This window comes from Lutjanus erythropterus, chromosome 13 (genome assembly GCF_056507025.1).
Source record: "Lutjanus erythropterus isolate fLutEry1 chromosome 13, fLutEry1.hap2, whole genome shotgun sequence".
Taxonomy (NCBI): Eukaryota; Metazoa; Chordata; class Actinopteri; order Lutjaniformes; family Lutjanidae; genus Lutjanus; species Lutjanus erythropterus.
The window spans coordinates 2,123,612-2,140,664 of NC_139329.1; the positions used below are offsets into that span (position 1 = coordinate 2,123,612).

At 37.6% G+C, this 17,053-nt stretch overlaps 1 protein-coding gene across 2 annotated transcripts in view; it reads right to left on the reverse strand.

Annotated features, from left to right (window-relative positions):
* The window catches only part of ano1b (anoctamin 1, calcium activated chloride channel b), a 55,292-nt gene that overhangs the window by 13,796 nt on the left and 24,443 nt on the right, over positions 1-17,053 (reverse strand). Inside the window, exons 5-16 of one of the 2 annotated variants that reach the window (XM_084734554.1) lie at positions 16,507-16,561; positions 15,189-15,237; positions 14,021-14,076; positions 13,746-13,787; positions 12,708-12,772; positions 12,148-12,282; positions 8,255-8,415; positions 6,609-6,691; positions 3,392-3,403; positions 2,195-2,269; positions 770-838; positions 444-645 (exon numbers count right to left, since the gene is read on the reverse strand). In XM_084734554.1, the coding sequence (XP_084590680.1) occupies positions 444-645; positions 770-838; positions 2,195-2,269; positions 3,392-3,403; positions 6,609-6,691; positions 8,255-8,415; positions 12,148-12,282; positions 12,708-12,772; positions 13,746-13,787; positions 14,021-14,076; positions 15,189-15,237; positions 16,507-16,561 (1,004 nt within the window). The remainder of the gene's footprint in view (positions 1-443; positions 646-769; positions 839-2,194; positions 2,270-3,391; positions 3,404-6,608; positions 6,692-8,254; positions 8,416-12,147; positions 12,283-12,707; positions 12,773-13,745; positions 13,788-14,020; positions 14,077-15,188; positions 15,238-16,506; positions 16,562-17,053) is intronic. The other variant, XM_084734555.1, reaches the window with a different exon arrangement.

Below are 17,053 nucleotides of genomic sequence, written 5' to 3' on the forward strand. Positions count from 1 at the left end.
GAATTCATTTTTAAAGTAACCCTGCCAACCCTGAAACACAGAGACAATATCCTGATGACTGGCTTATATTTTTAAGATTAGAATGACATCACGGCCTGTAAATGTCACCAAACATATTTGAATTCAATAACATTAATAACTGGATACAATTTCTTGTGCTACACAGTCTGTCAAAGGAAATGATTTGTATTATTTTTTATTATTTTTCATAACAGTAACAAACACACAAAAATCAGAAACCCAACTTAAACCAGCACCCTCCCTTGTGGATACTGTACCATCTGTCATTTTCTGCACAGTCCATGGATTATTTTGTTATCAACAAAGTAGTACAAGCACATCCCACCCACTAAGTGACCCACTAATCATAAAACCCCACGTTCACTGTCATATATGTGTGAACTGTTGACCTGGTTGAATGCCTGAGCCTGTTCCTGACTTACCCAGCACAGTGAGCCACCGTGCCACAGCTCCGTACACCTCGTCCAGGATGAGGATGACCACCAGGTTGATGATGGCTGCGGTGGTTTTGACCGTCAGTTGGACGTGGCTCCGTGTGATCGGATTGGAGCTCATATGAAGAGCAGCTTTGGTGGAGATCCGGTAGAGGATCACACCAAACACAATGGCAAACGTAACGCCAATCTGACAAGCAAAACGTTTGCAGGGTTACAAACTGAATACGAAGACTGAGGGAAGAGAAAGTACACAACTTTTCTGTGAACCATAAATGATGTTCAGTATACACAGAGAATCAGGTTCTTCTTACCATTAACAGCATCATGACAATGTTAGTCATGTAGGCAGGGAGGCGGTCTCGACATGACAGCTTTTCCACCTAAAAATAATCAAATAAACAAAAACATACCGTCACTGTAGATGTTTAGAAAATGCTGAAATTTTTTTATTTTTCAGCTTCAATAATTTAATTCCCATATTTATTGTGACAACAGTAGACAATATGTATTTCAAATGTTATATTTAAAAACATTTTATTTGATTTATCTCATTTAATTATCAGGTTATTCTCTCCTAATTCTAATTTAAACCTCATTTTCTATCAACTTTGCTTCAGAAATGAAAGGGTTACTGTCCTGAAAACACCACAATAGACTTATTCAATCAGATGTTTTTGTTGTTGTCTCTAAGCAGAGAAAGGCTCGAGCTGGCTCATTCATTGGTGAGGACTTCATCACCGTGACAGAAGGCCACAGCCTGTGTGTTTGTTTAAAAAGTGACAGGAGAGTTGACCAATCACATTTTGATTTACAGTGGGGGGAACCAAAAATAATCCCCTTAGACTGGGTTATTTAGGAGACTGAATTCTGTTAGAAAACAATTAGAAACACCTGAATCATCTTCTACTTCTACTTCTAACCATGCAGCACAGCAGACAGTGCTAGTGGTGTAGTTCTGGACACAGACCTGAATTTCAACAGTCACATAAAGACAATTATTAAATCAGCTGACTATCACCTTAAAATATATCAAGAATTAAAGGATTTTTGTCAAAACAAGATTCATTTTCAGCAGGCTGGACTATTAAATCACTGCACTGACTTCCTGTGTATCAAAGGATGGATTTTAAAATCCCATTACTTGTCCATACAGCTCTTAAATGGTCTCAGGCCTAAAGATATTTCTGATTTACTGGTGTGTTATGAAGCAGCCAGACCCCTCAGCTCACCTGGAACAAGTTTACTCAGTGTTCACAGGACGAAAACCAAGAGAGGTGGAGCAGCCTTTAGTTTCTGTGCTCCCCACCTGTGGAACAAACTTCCTCAATACCTGAGACTGTCAGCTCATTTAAATCAGAGCCTAAAACTTACTTTTTACTGCAGCGTTCCACTACACTAGATACAGAACTTCTTGTTATGATAATCTGTAGCTGTTTTATACTTGCTTTTGTTTTTTAAAAGCAATTTCTATAATGTTTTAACTATTTTTTGGCTTGCTTTTAGCTTTTATTTTTATGATCTTGAATGCAATTTTAATGTTCTTTTAACGTTTTATTTTAATGTATTTCTATGCACTTGTAATGCAGCTTGTCTGAAAGGTCCTGTAGAAATAAATTGCCTTGCTTCATGTACAGGTGAAAAACAACTGAGAGGCTATAAAAGGTGCTCTTAAACAAAGTATGAATGAACACACACACTTGGAAGATGTAAATATGCAGAGCCTACCAAATATTTACCTTGTGCTGTGATTTGGGATCTCTGCTCAGAGACTTCTGCATGACCCTGAACTCGTATTCGGCCCTGGGATGGTCCTGCGACGGCGACATGGACAGAAGTGACAGACACATACAGTGAGACAGCACTTCAGTCATGCGGTTCAAACTTTTCCAGGTGTGTCACACAGACACACACTGATATTCACACCAGGAGAGAAAGAACAGGTAGACATGAGTGCAGCAGTAGATTCCAAGTGCAAGAGTAAAAGTGATTGTGAGAAAAAAAAGACTGAGGTGACAAAACAGGAAATAGTGCAGTGCTAGAGTGGAAATATGATCATATTGACTGATTGTAGCTGCAGTAATGGAGCCTGAGAGTGGGATCTTACAGTAATTAACTTTGTAACTCACATTCTTATCCTGAAAAATGTGTTATGCTGAACACCAGTCATTCCCAAACACTGGGTCGGGACCCACAGTAAATGTAAATTTAAAATGTATATCTGCAGTACAGCTTTTATAAAACATTTAAACTGTGTATATTGTTTTACTGGTGATGGGAAAAAAAACAAGAGCCTGTTAATTCCACCTGAAATGCACTTATTTTGTCTCATTTATGAAGTAGGCTAAAATGCTGAAGTTGAGAAAACTGAAGGTTTCAAGGCAACTTACTTCAATAGATTTCTGAGTTTTGAGTTCAACTCGGCACTACTTTTTTTTTTTTTTTTTTTAGCTTATTTCAACTTACCTTAGAGTTTGAGTTGAGCTCACAACTCAAATATCTGTCATAGAAGGTTGCCTTGAATTTTTGAGCTGCCTCAGCTTTTTTTTAGGTTTGTTTTCTTGATGAGAGGACATAAAAACAGTAAGACGACCTGTTAACTCAGAATAAATACATTTACTTCTCATTTATAAAGTATTTAACGTGTATATGCATGCATCAAGATAATAAAAAGTGATGTGGGAATGCACATATGAAGTCTTCCAAATATTTATTGATAAGGTCTGTTGTGAAATGAGTCGTGATGGTTTATCATTTTTATAAAGCGGGTCCCCAGAAGAAAAAAGTCTGGGAAACACTGCTGCACACTATATAAGTAGAACAAAGACTACGTTTTCAAGTACAGTTTACAGATAGGAGTCTTGTGTGATGTGTTATGATCAGAGAGGCTGCTGCAGAAAAGCTACAGAGAGGAAAGAGGAGGAATTTATCCAAACCTTGAGAGCTTCCTGTGAAAAATAAACCCAGAGACAGAGAGAGGAGGGTGGACAGGGAGCAGGGGAGGTAGTGTTAGTAAAATAAACAGCCCAGAGAAACTTAACTCACATCATTACATTCATTTCACTACAGGTATTTATTTAGGAATCTCATATTGTCTTTAAATACTTATGTATATTCAGACGATCAGAAAAACATTTTGACATTTTACACTTCACTCACTCACATCTTCCCAACACCAATACGACAACTTAAGTTTGGTTGTTTTGTTTGTTTGTATCATAATGAATTAACTGTTTGTTTTGTAAATATGTTTGTTATAAACAGGTGGTAAATAATATAGGGTTAAAAAAGAGATCATTATGAGATAAAAATCAGAATTATTAGATAAAAAGTTGAAACTATGACAAAAATTAGATATAAGGTCAAAATTATGAGATAGAAAGTCAAAGTGATGAGACTAAAAAGTCATAATTTTGATATAAAGAGTAAGGAAATTTTTTTAAAAAGCATTCTGAAATTGAAGTATATCATGTAGAGAATTCTATCCTGTAAAATTTTCCAGAGAACATGATTTAAAAATTTTAAACCAAAACCAGATGGGTTTTGCCACCAAACTTATTTTGAAGCCTGACCCAGTTCCATCTCTTTATCCTGCCAACATGCTGGTCAGCGAGCCAACATGTTGGTCAACCAGTTGGTTGATTTTTCTGGTGTTTTATCCATCAACTGTGTCCAATAAATCTGCAGTGTGCTGGATAATGTCAGCCAACATCAGCCTGCCAAGTTACATGGTGATTCATGTCAAGTACTGAGGATGTAGCTGCGGCAAATGTTACTCAGAACAGTTTGTCAGATAACTCATCTGCTGAATCAGATGACGGCTGAATTTTTTATGATCATTCTGACAGAAAACTTTAAGATTATTCATGAGGAACGCATGTCCTCATAAAGGTTGTCCTCATATTGAGATGATTCAAGTACATTTGGCATGAAGGAGAAGTTTTCAAACAAGTATGGCTGAATGACTCAATATTAGAGTGTTTCCAAATACAGGCACTTTTAAGTCCCAGCAGTGAAAATTTGGTTTTATATTAAAATTTAAATAAATATAATACACAGCGTTATTAAATATCTTGACAAAAAATAATGACTAAATAATGGGATTTAACAGTATTTAAGAAATATTTTATGGGTCCAAACAAACTTAGAGTTAATAAAATCACATTCTGACAATATTTCAAATGAAATTATTTCATATGAATATTACTTTACACCATGCTAAAAATCTTTTTATTTACTTATCATTTATATGATTTTTTTTTAATCTAAATGCACCTGTCCCACACTTTTATGTCCTTACTGTGACACTGAACAAAATCCAGTTAACTTTTGTTTTGAAATCCAAACAAATCTACTTCCTGTGAAACATAAGCTAACAGGTGAGACTGACATGCTGGACCACCGACGCCAGATGATCTTTAAGACCAAGAAAAAAAAGAGGTAAAAGTCATCTTTTCATCTGGAGTGTTGATTTTGTGTCCTCACCAAACAGCTTATTAACTGAGTATTTTGAACTACATTTTAAAAATGACCTCATATTAGATGTTAGCAGTCAAAGCTAACACAGCAGACCCTGCTAAGTGCCATTCAGCTGCAAAATTAGCCAGCGTGTGGTGTGTGTGGTGGTAGAGACAATTTCAAATCAAACAAATGGTAACTTCAGTATTTTTCAACCTGGAGCCTAATTATCCATATTTTTGTGTTGTGCTTTTTCACATTATCACCAATTCCCATCAAAATAGTGTCCTTAGCAACACATGATGTCATTACTGCTTTCTTTCAGTTATTAATATGATTTATAGTTGCAAACATTATTTTAACACTTGAGTGGAGATGATTTATGGGCTAGAATTGACTGAATCTGTCATAAAAATACAAAATATCTTCTTTTTTGTAAATGATCGCAATAAACATCTAAAGTAGTTGCCCATTGTTTCCACTGAGTTGAGAAAATCATGAAATCCCCTGTTTTTAAATTATTATTTCAATAAAATGATGAAAAATGCTTGATGAAAATATATTTTAATGTCTCAAAATTTTATGTAAATAAAAAAATGATCAAATTAACATTTGTCCTTACCTGCACAAATATACAAGCCAAAACATAAACATGTTCCAGATTAAAATACTAAAGACTACATGCAATTTTGGATACTTATGTTATAATCCTTGATGCTTTTTACTCATTTTGGACAGTCAGAAATGGCTGTAGTTGAAGAAACACCCATATGCATTTGCAATTGTGTGGCAGCCTGTAGTTTTACAGTGTTAGATGAACACAGCTGATATGAGCAGGTACACTCCAGCTGCAGGTGAACAGACGGAGGCGTGGTTGGAGATTGAGGCAGTGGTTCCACTTGCTTATATATTCTTATATAGATCTGTGCATACTAGATGAGGCACAGATACAGATCTCTAAGCTATTTTAAGGGCTTTTTATTGTGAAAAAACATCTAAGTATGTCATTTTTATGGACAGAGATGACTTTTTAGAAGTTTAATCAATACTGGGAGAGGAATAAAATAGGGAGCAACACTGTTTACTTATAATACAAATATGAATATTAGCAATTCTGAGGTACCTGACGATCGAACCACCAACTTGTATATGGTTCACAATTGTTAAACTTTCCTCAAATTAATCAAGAGTAATAAAGCAGTGACTGAGACATAATTATTAACATAAACATCAGTTTAATGCAATACACACTTGACTGATTTCTCATATTATCAGGACAATCCTGGTACCAGCAGACATCTCAGTGACAGCAGCCTGGAGGTGTGGTTTATGGCTACATGTGTTTGCTCTAGTATAAAGCAAACTGTAGGTAACATTACAGGAGAAGCACATTTTCACTCCATTGATTCATGTGTTTATCTTGAAAAACTGACTTAGTACATAGTGAAAAGGACATGGATATGTGGCCCAGATCAAACCTGATTCCCCATCACACAATTAATTAACATTACCTCCTTTGGAAATTGTGACAAAAATACATAAAATTGAAATCATTATAATTACCTTTCAAGACTGAAAAAAGAGTTTTGTGAGACATGTATCAAAATATGTGCAGAGCACAGCTCAGCTGTAGCTCACCTCTTCCTTCATAATCTATTCATCCTCAGTTTTGTCTGCGGTCTGTGTGCCACTCACCTCCTCATCTTCAAACCCAGTCAGATCCCACTCATAGTTCAGTCTCATCTGCCTCCTCTTCCAGTGCTCCATGAACATGGCAGCTGTTAATGACAGAGAACACAATGAAACAAACATATAGTCAAGACCCTCGCACACTGACATTTAGTTTAGAGTACACACTTCAGATAGAAATCTTTGGCAGTTGGGTGACCAGATGTGTTGGATAAAGGAGCTTGAAGCTGATGATACAAAAGACTAACTGCATTACCACAATACCACAGTCATATTATGCTCATTACCATCACCACTGCAAATTTTATTTTGAAGGGTCAATTTCATGACGAGATAAGCGTATTGATCTATTAATATATCTATGGATCAGCACAGTTACACACAAGTCAGGAACAAAGCCTCTGATTGGTCGACAGGCTAAACCCAAGACACTGTGGGATTGCCTATTGGGCAGCTAACAACATGCTAACAATGGCAACAACTGTTTTCAGCATAGAAAAAAAAGATAAATAACTACAGGAGACATTCAGCGTTGGTTTTATTTTAGCACATCTCCAAGAAGACGCAACACTTCAAGGTTAGATTACAAAGCTTCTGAAAGGGACATGAATTTGAACAAGAGCTGAAGATGTAAAGGTACAATCCTAGTGTTAGCATTAGCTTAACATTAGATTTTCCTGCTTAGCCTACTTCGGGGACAACTGTTTCAGCAGTTGGGAGACAAAAGACAAGACAACACACTGCAATCCGAACTGTACATTTACTGCCACACTGACAACTTCAGTTTAAGTCTCTGTTCCTCTGTGAGCAGCGTCTTCACTCACCTGCTGCTTACTCTCCCTCAGTTGCACACCGCATACACTTACCTGTTGCCCTGTTCCCTAAAGGAGTTATGCTACGCTAATGACAGCATGCTTCAATAAAATCCAACAAAACAAACTATTAAGGTAGTTGCAGTAAACTGTCCCACAGTAATGTTGCTTTGTCACCATGGTCAGAAAGAATTCATACCATCACAGCCCCAGTGTTTGTTTAGGTGCAGTAAATAACTTTTTCCTCATTGATACTTGCAGCTGATCCTTTTTGTACTCAGATTAAGAAAAAAATTGACTGGCAGTTGTGAAAGGCTGTATTACTAAAATAGCGCTGGTCTAATTAAATCTATCATTGTTACAGTAAGGACCTTATGGAAAGTCAGACTTCATCTGTCTTTGGGTGGAGATTTGTGATGATATGTGTTTTGCTGTGATGACAGACATTTCCTGAGGCAAAGCTCTCTGTTTACTGAGCTGTTGTTATGATGTTTAACTGTGTCTGACTCAGCTATTTCAGAGCTTTGAGACCAGTGATATGACTGGCTGACAGAGGATTTAATAATCACCACACCCACTGATCTTCACCTACACCCAGCTCTTTTGGATATTACACTGCTGCACATACATGGACCAAAATAGAAAGTGCGCATGGGTCTATTATTCAGATTTCAACTGAGGGTGCAAAATTTTAAACTGAGGGTGCAGGGTGTGGTTTTTTTTTCACCCTTATAGAATCTGGCCCTTGCAACACCAAGGTTGAAACCAGGACAGTCGACTGAAATAGTTTTATATGAGGTTTGTGGTTTTTATTGAGTGAGCTGATATGTGTCGACGTACCCCACAGAGCCATGAATATAGAGAAGAAGACAGTGGCAGGGTTGTCGAACAGGTGACTGGCCCGGGCTGTTCCACATGCAGTGCTAAGTTTCCAGTAGCTGCACGCTCTGTCACATGGAGGACACATGGTGATGTTGTTCTTTGGATGACAGATCTCCATGCTGGAAAACAACACACAGACACACACACACGCACGCACGCACGCACGTGCACACACACACACACACACACACACACACACACACACACACACACACACACACACACACACACACACATTAAAAGGAACATTTTTAGGTTCTTGTCTTTCTTTCTAACTTTCCATTCCATATGACAATTAAATCACAAGAGTAACACATATCAGCAGAGGGCAGCATAGACAATAATAAATACAAATCACTGTCATTAGTTTCCCTGAGAAAATGTAAGGGAACTCTGCCCTTCTTTTTTTGAGATTTGCTTTTGATGCCAAAATGAAAAACAATCAACCATCCAATCACAGTTAAGGAGGCAAGAGGAACACTGACATGACACACAAACCTTAATCAACCTTATTAGTGAGAGGCTTATTTAATAAGTAAAACAGATCATTTTTGAACATACACAACACATATACAAAGCCAGACTGTCTACACCAGGAAAAAAGCCGTATAGCTGGTGACCTCTGGTGGCTGTAGTAATTATGACAGGTGCAGTATAAAGAGTGAGCAAGACTATACACAGACTGGTCTTTCATCCAGGAGACTGGGGTTTGTGTCCTGTGTCAAACCCAACTACATGTCCATGGTTTCTGTATAGACCCCCAAAATATCAGAATATTCTATCATATTCTGTCTTTTTTGTCTTCTCAAAAAATATTGTCAAATTTGCCTCCCCTTATGATGTCACAACAAGCTCAGCACCACCTAAAGGTATGTGACCGTCAAGCCCACTGAATACCTAAGGAATCACAGTAGGCAGCGCCTGCTCCTTTGAGCAGGGAGCTGACCAATCAGAGCAGGATAAGCTTTTCAAGAGGGGGGACAAGAGGTAAAACAGTGTTTCAGACAGAGGGGGAATAAAGGAGCTGCAGAAAGGGCCAGTATAAAAAATTATGTGTCTAATGACAATTAAAGCCTGTTAACCTACTTTATTAGAAATATGAACCCAAAAATAAGCACAATATGTCTCCTTTAAAGTTTTAAGTTTTTTTATAGAACATGTAAATAACGCTTAGGATGATTTTATGATCGTATTTAAATTATTTTGTTTGAATCTTTAAAAAAGAAATTCTGGTATTTCTCTGCATACCACTAGAGGGAGCTCACATACTACCAATGGTACACGTGCAACAGTTTGAGAATCTAGGTACTAATACACTATATACTGTACTACACTAATTTATTTAGTTCTGTGAACTGTGCAGTGACAGAGGTGAATAAAAAATTGCATTGACTCAAAGTATGTGAGTTGACTTAATCAATAATTGCAATTTAATTGTAATCAAAATGCTAACTCCAAATATTCAAGCTCTGAAAACCTCCAACTGAGTACTGCTTACTTATTTGGGTTTACAGTACATTAAGTTGCATAACATACTGATTTTAACCAAGTAGTTTTGCTGCCTAAATCTAACCAAACTGTGACCATTTCACAACATTAACCACTTATTTAACGTCACAGGACTTACGTAAGTACTTGAGGTCTGGTACCGCTGTTGCTGCAACTTTGCAACGGTCAGCAATTTGGGAGTCATTAGCAATCAACCTTTATAACACCTTTTTAATTGTTGTCTCAAAATAGTGGAAGATTTATATCTGTGGTTTTCTTTCCTTAAAGGACAGGTAGCCTCACTGAAGCAGTCAACCTCCTGACACTGTCCACTGCTGAACACACTGGGACCATTCAGGAGCAGACAGACAGAGAGACATGGGGTCTGGTTCGTCTTACTGTGTGGTTGTGGGCCAGGGTGACACTCTGACATTAACACTTCTCCTGAACGTGTGTGGTGTGTATCTGCGTCCAAATGTGAGCCGGCAGCATGTGTCATAATATCCTGTGGATGATGAGAGGCAGGTGGAGGAAGGAGAGGAGGCCCTCATCTCTCAGCTCATTCATCAAACTGTTTCCTTTGCCCCCCCCCCCCCCCCCCCCCATTTTCATTTCTTCATCCACTTTTCTCTCCCTCTTACACAGTTTACATTAGCAGCTCCTTTTGTGCATTAGAGTCCTAATATCTAATGTACCTAGAGGACTGGTCTAACTTTTTGTGAAATACACTTTTGTTGTTTTTGTTCTGATTATTCCTTCTTTCTTCCCTTGTTTCTTCTAATTTTTCTCTGCTAAAAGTGTTCATGCATCAAAAACTGTAAGAGGAAAATTCACCAAAAATGGCAGGTGGGTTGCAAATTCCACCCACTACTCAGGCAACAAAAACAACACTCACTGACCTCAAGGTGGCGCTGTAACAATCAAAATTAAGTTTTTGCAATAATCTTGAAAATGGCTTGTTGCAGACTAAAAATTCATTCATCCGCATCTTTTCTCAATTAGTTTTCGTCTTTAAAAGTGTCCACTTTTATTACTTTTACCTCAGTTTTATAAACTTTGAGAAATTGTCTGAGACTGTTGAAATGAGTTGGCATCATCTACAGACATTGCTGATCTAAAGTTGTCAAAAGAATTTCTCTTCAAAAAAAGTCCCATGGCCACCGTAGGTGTTTGCAATCTGCAAGCTCACCACTAGGTGCGACCAAATCCCACGTACACTTTTTACTCTTGTCCTGCATCTTTGCTTTGACCTGTTTGTTGTTTGCTCCAGGGGATTAAAAATGTATTTCAGAATAAACAGTTGAATGAAATAACAAACAATAAGTTAATGTGAGATAACAGGAAGGAGGTGAAGAGGCAGAGAGGGGTAGAGGCAGAAATAAGTTGTTGTGGTGTAGGTTCAATACTGAAGAAATGCAAGAGGTATGATGGCATCAGTTTGGACATGAATTGAGAATGAAAATAAGCTTTATAGTAAGACAAGAAAGTCCTCAATTACATCCTGAGGATAAAGGGTCCAGCCATATACGTACTAGGTTTCGACGTTTCGTCTTGTTTCACTTTGTCTTTATGCTAAGCTCGGCTAAGCACAGTCTGACCCCAGCTCTGTATTCAATGCACAGAAATGAGATTGAGAGTGATCTTCACATCTCACTCTTACTCTCAGCAAGAAAGCTAATAAGTGTGAATAAGTGTATTCTTCATTTTGCTGTTACTGTCCAACTACTCTAGTGATGTCTCTTGCTGTCATATTACATTTCTCTGCAGATCAGTAAATTGCAACAAGCGCTGAGTCATATACCATCACAACTAATGAGACTGATGCCCAGAAGTGTTTTCCTGTAGACACGTAGAACAGAGCGTGAGATCTGTGCCTGAACCCGACGGGCCCTAAAGGGTTTGGGTTGTACTGGGCCATATTTCTCATATATTTCGTGGGCTTATGTTGTGGTTGGGTTGTATTATTTTTTATTTTTTATAATTTTTTCATTTTTCTCCCCAATTTTTTCACTACCAATCCAACTCCCCTCATGTATTGTCACTGTCACTGCCAACTGCTACTGTTTGGTGAATACAGGGAAGAAAAATGTTGGCCTCTAATTGGTTTTGGGTTGAAATATGCTAATGAGGAACGGGTTCTGACAGAATTTTGTCAGGCTTGGGCCTTTTCGGCCTAACTTTTAAAGTTCTGCAGAACAGCTTCAGCAGGACAGACAGCAGCAGAGAGTAAAAGAATTCAACAGGCTGACAATCAAGTTGTCCATTTAAAATAACTGATTGCTTCATTTGTGTACTCTGTGTGTGTGTGTGTGTGTGTGTGTGTGTGTGTGTGTGTGTGTGTGTGTGTGTGTGTGTGTTTTTACCTTGGTATGTTGTCATCGACTGTTGCACATCCATACAAAAAGACAATGACCCCCACTAGAGAGGCAGGAATCAGCATCTGGGTATACAGACCCAACCAGGCAAAGTACAGACCGATCTTCTCACCAAAGTACTTCCTAGACAACACAGGAAAGAATCAAATCCTTTCCATTATTCACACTAGACCACCAAACAATCTGCCAAAGCAATGAACAATACTTGGTATTATTTCTAAAATAAAAATGAGTTTTCATAATTGCCTGACATATCAAATATCAAACAAAATACCATGTGTAAGTGCTACAGATTTTTTGTCAAAAAGTCCAATAAACACTTCAATTAAAAAAAATTAAATAGAATTTTCTTGCAGTTATTTCATATGTCAGTCTTTACAGGGTTAAAAAGTACAGGGGACTGCACAGTATAACATGAAGGTTAAAAACTGATGAGGTAGAATTACAGTCCTTCAAAATAAAAGCCCTCTCTGAGAAGGGGCACTTCAATATCAGACTTGTTACTTTACAAGGATGACTGGAAATAAACTAAAATAACACATCCTTACCGCACGAGTCCGATGGGCTGGTACTTGTAGAAGACACTGTAGTTTGCCCACTCCTCATACAAAAGCTGGGGAAGACAATCAGCAGTATTCTGTTACTTGACTTGTCCAGCTGGATTACGTCTTCAGCCTTTCTACTGGCACATTTAACTTAAATACAACTGTTGGGTGGAACTCTCTCTCCTGTTTCCTTCAGGTCAACACCATATATAATTACGATAGTGTATGAAGTATGAATGTAGCATCATCTAAGTATCACAACATTAAAGTAATGTATCTTGATTACTATCCATTACTTTTGGATTACTTCAATATAAAATATGGTGAATTTTTTTAGTCTAATGTACTGTTTGTAGAGCTGCAATTACTGATGAAATGGTGAAAAATGTTGATCAAAGCTCAAAATGATGTCCTCAAACATCTTGTTTTGTCCACAACTCAAAAATATTGAGGAGGAGGAAAGAAAACCAGAAAATATTCACATTTAAGAAGATGAAATCAGAGTTTTAACTTAATAAAAAAGACTCAAAACAATTGATCCATTAATTGACCGTGTCACAATTTTGTCACTTGAAAAATAGGTCCAAACATGTGGTGCCCTACATGTTTGGACCTATGTTTCAAATCTTTCCTTTAACCTGTGATATTGATATTGATATATTGTGATACTGTGACGCATTTCGTCACTAGAGGTCATGATAATGAATTGAACTGTGTGTGCACTGTGCATGGTCCTTTATTTATAATTATAATCCGTCTAATAATCCCCATTTTTACTAAATGTATCTGTAATCTGATTACATTTAATTTATCTGTAACTGTAATGGAATATAGTTACCTTTTTTGTATCCAGATCATGTAACCCTGTTAAATGTAATCTGTTACTCACCAAGCCTGGTTACAGAGAAAAACTGACACACAATCAGCATATTCAAGCGAGTTTGTGTTCCAAACTGAAGTGGTGACAGATTTTTTGTGGCTCTAAAGTGTCCATGAAGACTTTTGTGCTCGCTTCTATAAGTTTAGAAATAGCTTTCTCACCTTTCTGTCATTTGGCTCTGCACTCTCCTCGTTGATATCTCCCTGAAAAAGGAAAGAGGAAAAGCTGCTTATTGTACATCCTGACTATGGAGACTGAACCAGTATTTAATCATCTGACGTGGAATAATCTGCAGGAAAGGTTGTTTCACCTCATCTTCTCTTGGTTACAAAAAAGTGAGTGATTACAACAGCTTCAAAACACAAGCGCATGAACCTGATTTAGAACAGGAAGTACCATCTACAATAATCATCTGTCAGCGCCAGGTTCTACTCACATCATGAAGAGGGTACGCTGCTGTATAGACACCACTGCCCAGGAGACTGGTGATACCTGCCGACAGAAAACAGACACAGATGTTAATGTGAGTTAATGTGGCCTGTAGGCCTCTGGATTTTATTACTTGTAAGCAGGTTCCCTCTGGGTGTTCAGTTCTGTGGATTATATTAATGTTTTTTTTTATTTTTTCTGTTTTTGTATAACCTACATAATCCTGACAGCAGTTGATCTGAGCCATGCATGTGTCACATTTTGTTACAGTAAGCAAGTCACTATGGTACACACACTGTACCAAAGTATGGCACACTGTCACGTACACAGCAGCACAGTGCGTAGCCCATTACACCACGGTCGGGGTGATTACTCTACTGATTGGCCAGCAGGTGTTTGTTAAAGCCATTTAACACACATGTTGTTCAGCTCAAGTTTAATTACTGTTTGAAATTCATCCACTAGCCAATTTGTAACCATAGCAACATTAAAGGGCACAACTGGTGATGATGTGAATAAGCGAGCAGGAGAACAGGATGACTCGCCCCGTTTTATCTGGTTAAAATGCATGTGACCTCCATGGAATAGGAATATCCTTAAAAAGGACAGAAAAAGGGAACTTTTGGGAGTTACGGCTAAGTAAACTGTCCAACTATATAGAAACAAGGCTGATTCAAGAAAATTATTAGTTATGAATAAATAACTCAGTCACCAAATTTACCCATCTACAGAGGGAGGAGTCTCAAGTGTGTCCAGTGTGACATTGCTCATGTACTGTGTGCATATGTTGTAATAGTACTACTAGCTGTAGCTCCTTTATGCCACTCACAAAACAAAAAATATAAAAACAGATCAATAAATAAGTCATAAAAATAAACTGTTTAAGAGTGCAATAAGAAACTTCGGATGAAGAAAGGCATGCATAATTAATAAATAGTGTGTGTAAATTTTGTGGCTGAGTGCTGCTCACTAACAACAATGTCAGTTCATAAATGTTGTTCATTTTCCAGTGATTCTTGTCAGTTAAATAAGAAACAACCATCCAAATGCTCACAGCCTCACAGTCACTGTGGCTGTATTTTATTATTATTATTATTATTATTATTATTATTATTATTATTATTATTTCTGGTGTGGGTGTAAAAGTAGATCTCATCATAGAGATCCAGACTTACCCATGCTATACTTGGCCTTGCATTTTGTTCTTTTTAGTATTTCATAAACCTTGAAGGGAATGAAAAACAGAAGAACTGAATTTAATTCACCATGCTGCAGAAGAAAATATTCAAAGAAATGTTTTTTAGTTATCAACATTATTATAAAACAACGGTAAAGCTCTAATCTGCAATAGCATTAATGACTTTGAACATATTCCAGGTTGTTCCTATTAAAACTGAACTAAAAAGGTCCTGAATGATTTCTGTGGTGCTGAGAGTATAAATCTCTTTTGACAGTCTGTGCATGTATTTGTAGGCTGATAAATGGTGTCTGTGCTATAATATGACAGAGACATGGTGAGACAGAGTAGAGCCCAACAGTGAGGTTCTGGATGTGAAAATCCTTTCATATTCTGATTACAGGATTTGGATTATTAGTCATAATGTCGCTGCCATCCAATATGGACTGACCACGAGCTGTGAGATTGTCAAGAGACAGTACATGCTTGAATTTTGGGGGCGATATTTGTCATTTTATTTTGCTAATGTGATGGTCTGCATAGTGACAGGCGCTGCTCCACGACGCACTCTCTCTCAGCCAGAACCGAGTGCACTGAGCTGGATGAGGAGCGGAGAACAGCCTGTAGAGCCAGACTCTTTAAACATCTAACACAGAGAACTGAGGATTAAAATTTCTGTCAGGTTTGAACGAAGTGTGTTGTGTATGTAACAAATTTGCCCAGTTGAGACTCAAGAGAATAGGAGGAGGTGGGGTGAGGAGGATGAATATATCACCAATTGCTGGCTGATGGGCTGACGGTGGCCCGTAGGAAGAGTTTAATATATCCAACCCTATATGATATCAACCTTGAAAAAAGAAAAACATAATTTATTTGTGATGTCCTGCAGAAGCACTACAATACCCACAATCCTAAAGTGCAACAGCGATGTCTCTGATTGGCAGAGCTTGCTGTAACCATGGACATGTTTACTGAATTATTATTATTGTTACTGGTTTCTGTGGAAGGATTTCCTGAAACTTGAGAGAACAAAATCTTTTCTAGAACGGGAGCTGCTGAAAATGTTGGCGGTCACTGTGGGGCTCTACTGACTCCTCCCCTCATCACCAACAACAACCAGTTGCCAGGCTGTGCTTAGCTTCCTTGTTAGCTTTGATGATTTTTTAAAAAACTGAACTTTACAAAACTTCTTGGTTGTTGTTAGCATCTCTATAACAAACAACTCGAATGTCTGACTTGATGATATAGTGTCAGTCAGTATAAAATGATAGTTTGCTGCTGGTGGACACATCACAGTCAAACTTCAGTGGACTTACTATTGAACTCCTGGTTTTGCTGTCAAAGAAGTAATCTTTGTCTGACAGGTCAAACCTGACACAAAAAACACACAGTGGTTACAGTCAATTTAAGCTCAGTCCCCTGTAAACCACAGTCTACAGCAACACATATGTATTTGAAAATAACTTAGACCAGGCTTAAATCAGTCTGATCACATTCACTCTGAGTCTGCTTTATGAAACCAGTGAATCCTGGTACAGTTTGTCTGGTTCATTCAAGACACGTTTTATATAATAAACCCTGCTCACACAGAATTGTTGCTTAATGCTGACAGGTATCCTCTTCACTTCTGTAAAGCTGCAATGACAATTATTACTTGATTATTAAATCAGTCTGCAACTATTTTAGGGATCCATTAATTCATTCAAGTATTTTTTGTAAGAAAAAAGTCTTTGATTTCAGCTTTTTTAAGTTCACCCCAAAATGAAAATTCAGTCATTATCTATTTACCCTCGTGCAGACTGAAAGTCGGGTTTAGTTTTTTAGTCCACAGGAAAACAGTGTTGTAGAATCTCCCCAACAATG